Source organism: Periophthalmus magnuspinnatus, chromosome 21 (genome assembly GCF_009829125.3).
Source record: "Periophthalmus magnuspinnatus isolate fPerMag1 chromosome 21, fPerMag1.2.pri, whole genome shotgun sequence".
In the NCBI taxonomy this organism is placed as follows: Eukaryota; Metazoa; Chordata; class Actinopteri; order Gobiiformes; family Gobiidae; genus Periophthalmus; species Periophthalmus magnuspinnatus.
In genome coordinates, this window is record NC_047146.1 from 3711671 (window position 1) to 3722841 (window position 11171).

An 11171-nucleotide genomic window follows, 5' to 3' on the forward strand; every position below is an offset into this window, starting at 1 on the left:
GTGTACTGCACATGTCAGAGTACTGTGTGTACTGCACAGGTCAGAGTACCGTGTGTACTGCACATGTCAGAGTACTGTGTGTACTGCACAGGTCAGAGTACTGTGTGTATCTGTCCTCATGAGTCACATGTGAGAGTAGAACTAAGAGCTCTGTGTTGTACAAGCTCCACTCACAGATAAGAGAGCGCCTCAGAGGGGAGAGTACCTGTATGTCAGAGGGGAGAGTACCTGTGTGTCAGAGGGGAGAGTACCTGTGTGTCAGAGGGGAGAGTACCTGTGTGTCAGAGGGGAGAGTACCTGTGTGTCAGAGGGGAGAGTACCTGTGTGTCAGAGGGGAGAGTACCTGTGTGTCAGAGCACAGGGAAGAGTAAAAAAGTATCTGTGAAAACTACTACTCCAGTAAGAGTAACTTAAAGAGTAACTGTGACGCAGCACCTGATTTATGATTCATAAAACAAAACACTGAAGGACAAACACTGATCTGATCTGAGCGGCTCTGGGACAGAAGAGACAGAGGACAAAAGGAACCACAGGGGGCGCCAGAGGCAAACCTGACAGCCTCACCAACATCAGTCTGCCCCAGGGCAGCTGTGGCTACAATAGTGAATAATGCAGAGTAAAGATCTTTATATAAATACAATGATTCATTCATTAAATAATCACAAAATCTGCATTTTATTCAACACAAAATGAGACAAAATCAGATCTGAAGAGTTTATTGTTACATAAAACACTTTAGACTCAGAGGGAAGAGGAACAACAACTTCTACTCGAGTAAAAGTACTGTGGACGAGATAATACTCGAGTAGGAATATAAGTATCTGGTCAGGAAAAGTTACTTGAGTAAAACATCCTCTAAAGTCAGAGCAGAATCTCACAGTGAGAAGGTCTCTGGTTCAAGTCCCCGACACTGTGAGGCCTGTGTGGAGTCTGCATGTTCTCCCTGTGTGTGTGTGTGTGTGTGTGTGTGTGTGTGTGTGTGTGTGTGTGTGTGTGGAGTCTGCATGTTCTCGGTGTGTGTGTGTGTGTGTGTGGAGTTTGCATGTTCTGTGTGTGTGTGTGTGTGTGTGTGGAATTTGCATGTTCTCCCTGTGTCTCTGTGTTGAATTTGCACGTTCTTTCTGTGTCTGTGTGGAGTCTGCATTTTCTGTGTGTGTGTGTGTGTGTGTGTGTGTGTGGAGTTTGCATATTCTCCCTGTGTCTGCGCAGAGTTTGCATATTCTCTCTGTGTCTGCGCAGAGTTTGCATGTTCTCCCTGTGTCTACGTGCAGGTCTGCCCCATAAACATAAAAAAACCACGCTCCTGTTGCTAACGCTAACGCTAACACTAATGCTAACGCTAATGCTAATCCTCCAGCTCAGACTGAACAGGTGCAGAGTCTGGAAACCCCCTGATTCTGTTTGTGTCAAATCCACATCACCAAATCAAACTTGTGTTATTCATCCTGGAGTTTAACACGAGACAAACAAACGCACCCACAGGTGCATCAAGGGCTCCATTCTGTTACTCACCAGGGCCGGTCCAGCTGCTGAGGGCCCCGAGACCACCAGGGGGCCCCCAAGAGCCTGTACATTTACACTGAAAATAATGATTGGAACGTTTTTTTGTTTTTTTAAACTAAAGTCGCTGTGGTGTTTGTACTAGTTTAAATATTCATCTAAAAAGAGTTTTTTTGTTTTTTTTACTAAAGTCGCTGTGGTGTTTGTACTAGAATAAATATTCATCTAAAAATGATTAAATGTGTTTTATTTCCAGTCGCTATGAGCTGCTACGTTTGTTTTAAAGTCGGGCATCGGTGTGGACAGCTACACGTTTACTAAACCAGAACTAAACCAGGACTAAACCAGGACTGAACCAGAACTAGACCAGAACTAAACCAGGACTAGACCAGGGCTAAACCAGGACTGAACCAGGACTGAACCAGGACTAGACCAGAACTAGACCAGGGCTAAACTAGACCCAAACTAGGACTAAACCAGAACTAAACCAGGACTGAACCAGAACTAGACCAGGGCTAAACCAGGACTAAACTAGACCCAAACTAGGACTAAACCAGGACTAAACCAGGACTAGACCAAGACTAAACCAGGACTAAACTAGACCCAAACCAGGACTAAACCAGGACTAGGGTTGCTCTTGGTGACTTGCTGTTTGACCATAACAAAATCTCAATGTAAAAATCTATATTAAACTTAAAATTCCTTTTGTCTCATTGCTGTTTATTAAACATTAACATATATTTGTACATAAACTCGGGGGGGAATCAAACCACTGACCTCCTGGCTGTGAGGCGAGGGCTAACCTCTCTATGCTGACCACACGGAGTCGTTCCCTTCAGAGCCTCCACCTCAGCCTCAGATTTAAACTCCAGTCCTTGAGCCGCGTTTATGTCGCTGTAAAGTCAACGACGTCTTTATGAGGACAGAGCCGTCCAATCAGAGAAGGCGAGGACGGGACGACACAGGAGACGGTCGGTTTTGTGTCAGATGCCCTTCCGTCTATTCACGAAACACTGACATAAACACAGACTTTTATATTTGGTGGATTTGGATTTAAATCTGCAGGTTTGTCGTCCAGGTCTGATCCAAAGCAAAACACAAAATTCCCGCTGACGGATTTAAATTTCATCTTTTTTTTCTTTTATCTACAGGTTTTTTGTTACACACACTTAACCGTAACACAAACTCACACAACGACCGTCAAACGCAAACAGGAAACACATTTTTAAACATTTTCGCAGCGGTTTAAAATGATCCCTCACTTTTTTTTCCTCATACATTCCGAGTATCACTATTTTATCACAGTTTATACCGTATTTTCCGAACTACGCGTCACATTTAAACTCAACAAATCCCTCCAGAAACCGACTCTGCGGCCCCGGGGTCACGGACACGGACCCCCGCTGTCCACCGCACCGCCCCCCGTCCCACTACACCTCCACCTCCACCTCCACCGGCCCCGTAAAACACAGAATTAACTTCAAAAATACGAATCACCGCCGTCAAAGTAACACACAACCTCGCCCCTTCATATGTATCTGACCTCCTCCTCATCGCTGCTCCTCTCCGCTCCTCCTCCTCCTCCTCCTCCTCTCCTGCTCACTGTCCCCTCTACCCGACGTGTGACCCTCCCTCAGCTCTGGATCTCTCTCTCCGTCCTGATCTCCGCACCTTAGACTCTCTCCACTCTTCAAATCCAGACTCAAAACTCCCCTGTTCATTCTGTCCCGTCTCTCGTAACAATCGCACTTTTATCTTTTATCAATCCGTTTTTTGTCACGTTTTATTGTATTTGTACGTTTTTTTTAATCTAATTTTATCTCGTTCAGTGTCTTGGGAGTTTTGAAAGGCGCTTATAAATAAAACGCATTATTATTACCGTAAATTTCGGACTATAAGCCGCTACTTTTTCCCCTCACACTTTGAATCCCGCGGCTTATTTATAGAGTTTTACTGCCTAACGTCCACTGGGGGGCGCTCTGACAGTAAATGCAAAAGTGAGACGTGGGGAAAGATTATGAACTGATGCTTTTCAGACACAGTTTAGAAAAAAAAGAAAGAAAAAAAGCGTTTCCTAAATTAAAACTAAAAAAACCTTCTGTGTATCGTCTTTCTGTGTAAATATCACACGTTACAACACAAAAAACTGCGGCTTATATTTGAACAAAACTTATTTTCTTTTCAGATTTAGCTGGTGTGGTTTATATTCAGGTGCGCTCTATAATCCCACATTTACGGCCTAATAATTATGTTTTTATTTTGCTTTTTTTTTTTTTTTTTTCTTATACTTCGTACTTTTCACGAGTCCAGTGTGGATCCTACGTCTCTGTTAAGTTTGTGATGATTATTTGTGATTATTTATGTTTTAATTTGCTGTTTTGTGATTTTAATGTATCTTTTTATTCCGTTAAACTTTTTGAATAAACCCTGTGCTGTACAAATAAACAGCTAGCAAGGGAACAGCGCACCACCTGTGGGCTACTTCTCCTCTACCTCCTCCAGCATCTCCTCTACCTCCTCCAGCGTCTCCTCTACCTCCTCCAGTCTCTCCTCTACCTCCTCCAGTCTCTCCTCTACCTCCTCCAGCCTCTCCTCTACCTCCTCCAGCCTCTCCTCTACCTCCTCCAGCCTCTCCTCTACCTCCTCCAGCGTCTCCTCTACCTCCTCCAGCCTCTCCTCTACCTCCTCCAGCCTCTCCTCTACCTCCTCCTCCAGCCTCTCCTCTACCTCCTCCAGCGTCTCCTCTACCTCCTCCAGCCTCTCCTCTACCTCCTCCAGCCTCTCCTCTACCTCCTCCTCCAGCCTCTCCTCTACCTCCTCCAGCCTCTCCTCTACCTCCTCCAGCCTCTCCTCTACCTCCTCCAGCGTCTCCTCTACCTCCTCCAGTCTCTCCTCTACCTCCTCCAGCGTCTCCTCTACCTCCTCCAGCCTCTCCTCTACCTCCTCCAGCCTCTCCTCTACCTCCTCTACCTCCTCCAGCCTCTCCTCTACCTCCTCCCGCTGTCTTATTTAATATCAGCAAAAAATCTCATCCAAGACTGGAAATTCAAAAAAGGGGGAAAAAAACTCAGGAACAGGCAACTCAAACAGAGAGAAACACACGGTCAGAGTTTCAGAAATGCAGCTGGGTAATTCAGATACAAGTCGCTTTTGTCTGTTCAACAATCGAGCAAGAACTAACTAAACAGAAGCAGTTTATACAGGCGAGCAGGGAGGTGACAAAAGAAGGGCCGGAACAGGCTGGAAAACGGAGCCGGACTGAGGAAAACACAAACGGGTAGAACTGTGACACACATCGCTCATTTCAACGAAACAGTGTTGAGAAATTAAGAGTAAACAGCAATCAGCGACCATTCACCGGACTTTCTCATTCATAAAGAGTGTTTTGATAAAGCTGCTCACCCGGAATGTTCCCCAGTACGGCATTACGCTAACGTTTTTTTCCACGCGGATGAGCGGGAGACGCCACTAGACAAAGTGACGGGAATGCACGTTTTATGTTAAGGTATTTCCGAGCTAAATAAAAACAGCTGCGATAATGTGACGAATGAAAAATACACGACTGTGGGACATTTCGGACGAAGTAATAACGTCACCATGGAGACGGGCAGGTTTTTACACCAGTTAAGTGGCAGTTTGTAGGAAAAAGTTGAGAAGAAAAGTACGAAAATACAGTTCTAAAAATAAAACACTGAAAACTCCATCCAAAATGCAGGAATTTCCAAACAAACAGGGAGTTTTTTTTGACATTTAAAGCGTCATTTAACAAAATAAAGGTGTTGTCATTTATTTTTATAAGTCTAATCATAACTATTGTGCAATTTAGGCTTATTTTGGTGCTTGTTTACGTTGTCGTTGCTAGGTAACAGTTACAGAATTACCTCTACGCACGTGATGTCCAACCAGGAAGTAAAATTATAAACTAGAAATCTTAAATATTGCGAGTTTAACTGGAGAATGAGTCTAAACTGTCATACACACTTGAACCTGCAGAGGGCGTCGTACCACAGTTGACCCCGGTATATTTATGTTGGGAGTTTTGAGTGTAGTTCTTTTATTTCCCCCGGTGTTGTAGTGTTTTTTTTTTGTTCTCACCTTCTCCGAGGTCGAGCACGGCGAGCACAGCGCTGCTCCGGGCCTCCCCCTGGTGGTTGTTGGCGATGCAGGTGTACAGCCCGGCGTCGCTGGGTTTACAATCCCTGATCCACAGACCTCCGTACTCCTGGTTTTCCATGTTCAGGAGCTCCTCGTTGTGGTACCAGTACAGGGACGGCTGAGGGTCCCCGGACACCGACACCTTTAGCCGGATATCGCAGCCCGTCCCCACCGCGGCGTTCCTCATTTTCCGCGTGAACACCGGAGCGGAGGGGCCAGAGAGCGACTGCGGGCCGAGAGAGCCGGGGACCACCTGATCGGAGCTGGACTTGGAGCGCTTTGGCGGGATCAGGGGGCTAGGGGGCGCCACTGCCTCCTCCGCGCCTTTCTTCAGCGTCACCTGGACCTCGGCTTTCCTCATGGCGAAGTTTGGAGGACGAAAGATTTAAAAGTCTAACCTAAAAAAAGAAAGAAAGTAACGTGTTAGTGAAAGACAATAAGTCCACGGTGTGCTGTCTCCATCTGATTATCAAGCGTTTTACTGTCGGATAATCAGGAAGTGTGCTGTTAGCATGCTAGTCGTGTTTAGCTCTAAGGCAGTAACACTTTAATGTACGTTTAAGTTCATTTGGTTTAAAGACACAGTGTTTTTTACAGTCTATGAGCTCGTTGCACGGTTCTCTCTGCGTTCACACTCAGAGAACGTGGCCCAACTCGGATTTTTGGTTTGTATCCGATTTTTTAATTTAGTCGTTCACGTTACGACGAAAAATGCGACTGCTCTATAATCATAATGTGAACGGAATAGAGCTGCGACTTGACAGAACACGACAGAAGACGACAGAACACAATAGAACAAGACAGAACATAGCAGAAGATGGCAGAACAGGGCAGAACACAACACAACAGAACCTGAAGAAGCTGACAGAACATGATAGAACCTGACAGAACCCGGCAGAAAACGACAGAACGTGGCAGAGTGCGACAGAATGCGTTAGAAAACGACAGAACGCAACAGAAGCCGACAGAACACGTCAGAACATGACAGAACACGGCAGAGTGCAACAGAACATGACAGAACCCAACACAACAGAACATGACAGAAGATGGCAGAACCCGACAGAACACAAGACAACAGAACCTGAAGAAGCCGACAAAACACGATAGAACCTGACAGAACACGACAGAAAACAACAGAACATGGCAGAACACGGCAGAGTGCGTCAGAAAACAACAGAACACAACAGAAGCCAACAGAACACGATAGAACCCAACAGAAGACAACAGAACATGACAGAACACGGCAGAGTGCGACAGAACATGACAGAACCCAACACAACAGAACATGACAGAAGATGGCAGAACCCGACAGAACACACCACAACAGAACCTGAAGAAGTCGACAGAACACGATGGAACCTGACAGAACACGGCAGAAAACAACAGAACATGACAGAACACGGCAGAGCCCGACAGAAGACAACAGAACATGACAAAAGATGGCAGAACCCGACAGAACACAAGACAACAGAACCTGAAGAAGCCGACAGAACAAGATAGAACCCGACAGAAAACGTCAGAACATGACAGAACACACCACAACAGAACCCGAAGAAGCCGACAGAACACGGTAGAACATGACAGAACACGACAGAAAACAACAGAACATGGCAGATCGCGGCAGAGTGCGGCAGAAAACGACAGAACCCAACAGAACACAACCCGATAGAACCCGACAGAAAATGACACAACACGAGACAACACAACAGAAAACAACAGAACCCGACGGAACACATGGCGCCAAACTGTCAGGGATGAAAACAAACTGAACCTCGGCCTGGAAAAATAATCTATTAAAAAGAGTTTAACCCTAAAAGCTGCTCGTACAAAACATCTGTACTTTACTTATTTGAGAAAAAACAAAAAACTGAATAAAAAAGTCCATCCAATCACGACAAAAGGTTGATTTTAAAGTCTAATCAGAAATGACACTTCTTCAATTCTCACAGTTTAAAAACAGTTTAATTCCAAAAGCTTAATTCGTTAGTTTAGTTCAGTTTGTCGTAAAATTCTTCTTGATTTTAAAAGCTGAAGCTAAAGTTTGGACGGCGAAAGCATTATCATGTTATTTACGTTTCAGTTTCAGTTCGTCCGACTCGAAAAACTCCAGATGTTTTGTTTTTCTTCTAGTTTTTTTGCTTCTTCATGTGAGAAACGGAGTAAACGGCACATTAACGATGGAATTCGAATAATAAACTCAGTGTGTCCGGTGTGAAAGCTCTTCAAAATAAAACAAATACAGAATAAAAAGTAGAAATAAAGTGACTGGTGTGATATTATTCATGGGTCTGTTACTTGACGCTCAAACTTCAATAATAATAAAGTAAACACAGAGGACGCTAAGCTAATGATAGATTTTGTCGTAGTTTTAGGTTTTAAAAGTTTAACCTTAAGATCTTGCTGGAAACAGTAGTGAAAGTACGCAGTGTAGTACTTTTTAGGTCCTTTTGTTTTGACTTGATTTGAAATAAAACTTGGAAAAAAAGAGTCTAAAAGTTAAAAAAAAAAGTTGTTTTGTGTAGTTTTTACGCGAAACAGACCTGGAGTTGTGTTTCGTTTCATTCACACATGTTTGAGTCACTTTATTATCCGTCTGTAACATCTACAAAGCTCAAAACGCGACGTTCCACCTTGTGATGTCATCGAGTGGTTTTAGTTTTCAAGTGAACAGCTCCTTTTTTATCTTTAGTTCAGTAGATTTCCAATTCCAGATTAGCTGAAATGATCCAAATGATTCTAGAAATGAAGGCGTGTGGAGTTTAAAAACACAGCGGAGCACTTCCTGTATCGCCACACGATGACATCACAAGGTGGAACGGAGTGTTTTCGGTTTGGTAAAAAGAGCTCAGTCTAAATACGCAGGTTTGTTTGTGCGTTAAACATGTGAATGAAACAAAATAGAGTGATACGAGCGCTTTAAATGTGAGAAAATACTGACAAATGTGACAGTTTGTGTTCGTGTCCAGCCGTATCTACACGATCCCTCGGGTTTTAGTGTTTATTTTGTTTCATTTCACTGAGTCTAAATAGGTTAAAATCAGTTCAGTGCCACAGAATAAACTACAGGCACAAGTTTAAACTCACAGAATGAATAAAGTGCTTTTATTTGCCACAGATTGAAACGTTGCTGCTGGTTTAAAGTCTTCAGAACATTTCATCTGTGTGGAATATTCAATTTTTAATCTAAAAAACTAAAAAATAAACAAATTACTTATTTTGAAAAGTTAAAAGTTGCTGCTTGATCCATTCAGACAAATGTCATTGGTTCAACTTAAATTATTGAGTTGTTTTTAAGAAATATGCAGTTTATGTGTTCACTTATGCAGTAGTGGAACATAACAAAGTAAAAGTAGTAAAGTACTGCATTTTTGGTATCTGTACTTTACTTAAGTATATATTACAGTGCATACTTTTTACTTTTACTTCACTCCATTTGAGAGCAGTATCTGTACTTTCTACTCCACTACATCTTTGAACTGGACGGAAAAGTAAAAGTATTTTTATATGATTGTTTGAGACCTGCTGAAAAGGCTGAGGGTTTATTTTGATCAACTTTATAATTTAAATAAACGAAAAAGACAAACAACAAAAAAAATTTTGATTCAATTGTTTCTGTTGAACCAAATTCAGCACAAAAGTTTATGAAAATCACGACATTTGAAGCTTCATTAAATCTCAAAATCTGCACAAAATGCTATTACTTTTTTACTCTTTAAGTACACTTTTAAACAGGAGCTTTAATACTTTTACTTAAGTAGATTTTTGTCAGACTTTTTATTTTCTGTATCTGATTATTTTATTTTTTTTTTATCTTTATTTATTTATTTTAGTATTGCATTTTATTTTCTGTATTAGATTTTTTTTAAATATTTGTTTATTTATTTATTTTTTGTATTGTATTTTCTCTATTTGAGTATTTTTATTTTTTTATTCTTTCAGTATTGTATTTTATTTTCTCTATTTGAGGATTTTATTTATTTATTTATTATTATTATTATTTATATTTATTGTATTTTATTTTTTGTACTTGCGTATTTTATTTATTTATTATTATTATTTATTTTTATTGTATTTTATTTTCTGTACTTGAGTATTTGATTTATTTATTATTATTATTTATTTTTATTGTATTTTATTTCCTGTACTTGAGTATTTGATTTATTTATTATTATTATTTATTTATTTATTTGTATTGTGTTTTATTTTCTGTACTTGAGTATTTTATTTATTTCTTATTATTATTATTATTTATTTTTATTGTGTTTTATTTTCTGTACTTGAGTATTTCCTGTATCTGTATTTTACATAAATGAGCTTCTGTGAACTACAGAGCAGAATGAATGAATCAGATCAACAGAGTCAAACTTAACAAAACCTCAGTTCAAATCACTCAAAAAACTAAATCTAAACTCCATTAAAGCTCAAATTGAACCAGGTCCTGTTCAAAAAACCTCAAACCGAATCTTCTGCGTCTGTTTTCGTGCGTTTTGTTCGCGATTACCTGCTAATTACGCCGCTCGCGCTGAGTCCTTGGACCTCTGGTATTTTTAGGTTAAAGCCAAAGGATCAAGTTGCGTTAACAAGTCACCTAGTTTTTTTACTCACTTTGAAACCTTTACGCAGCAAACTTCACCTTTAGAAACACACAAAATTAACAATATTTCACAATTATCCTTGAATGCAGAAGCTAAAGTCGAGTCTTAAGTTTCGATTTGTAGCGTCTGTCAATCAAAACACGCTAATAACGCGTTTATACGAGCGATTTAGTTTAAAACCGTGGTTACCTACTTCATAAAGTTGAAGCTAACGTCCAGAGCGGTGGTATTTTTAGCTGCGGTGGATCACATTGCATTGCGACCTCTTTGTAACATATCACTTGACATTTTCCTTCCCCAAAAAATCGGTCAAATCTTGAGTGAAATTTCGTTCTGAATCCAAAATTTTTTTTCCAAATTTCCAAGTGAAAATGATCCAGGAGAAAAGCGTTAGATCCGGGCGTCAGCGGCTCACGGGCCTCCTCGGTTCTCGCTCCATGGCGCTCAGGGCGGAGGGACGGTCCAAAGGGGGAAATGACAGCACCAACCCGGGTACATGACAGCTGTGCCCCCCCCCCTAAAGCTCCAGACACCTGCCCCCACCCTCCAGGACCGATTTAGCCCAACGGGGTCACATGTGCGGGGGGAGAGGGCGCAGCGAGGGGGGGGGGGGCGGGGGGTTTATTTGTGGGTCAATTTGTACGACTGTCAGGGTGGAAGGAGAATGCGCTTGAAACGGAAGAAAAGCATTGTTGTCTTATTGAAAATATAACAGAAAATGTAAAAAAACAAAAACATGTGGTACGATATTTTCACAGAATAACACCGCGGTTTTGTCCTGGTTAAAGACCTGGTTTAGTTCTAAGATAGTCGGGTTTTAGGATTTGTTTAGTCCTCCTGGTTTAGTCCTGTATAGATCCAAGTTTAGTCCCGGTTTAGTCCTGTTTAGATCCAGCTTTGGTCCTGATTTAGTCTTGGTTT

At 41.7% G+C, this 11171-nt stretch overlaps 1 protein-coding gene across 1 annotated transcript in view; it reads right to left on the reverse strand.

The window, feature by feature from the left end:
* The window catches only part of spegb (striated muscle enriched protein kinase b), a 69613-nt gene extending 58910 nt beyond the window's left edge, over positions 1-10703 (reverse strand). Inside the window, exons 1-2 of the mRNA XM_055230568.1 lie at positions 10444-10703; positions 5596-6053 (exon numbers count right to left, since the gene is read on the reverse strand). Coding sequence (XP_055086543.1) covers positions 5596-6016 — 421 coding nt within the window. The 5' untranslated portion in view covers positions 6017-6053; positions 10444-10703. The remainder of the gene's footprint in view (positions 1-5595; positions 6054-10443) is intronic.
* Positions 10704-11171: the final 468 nt, after the last annotated feature.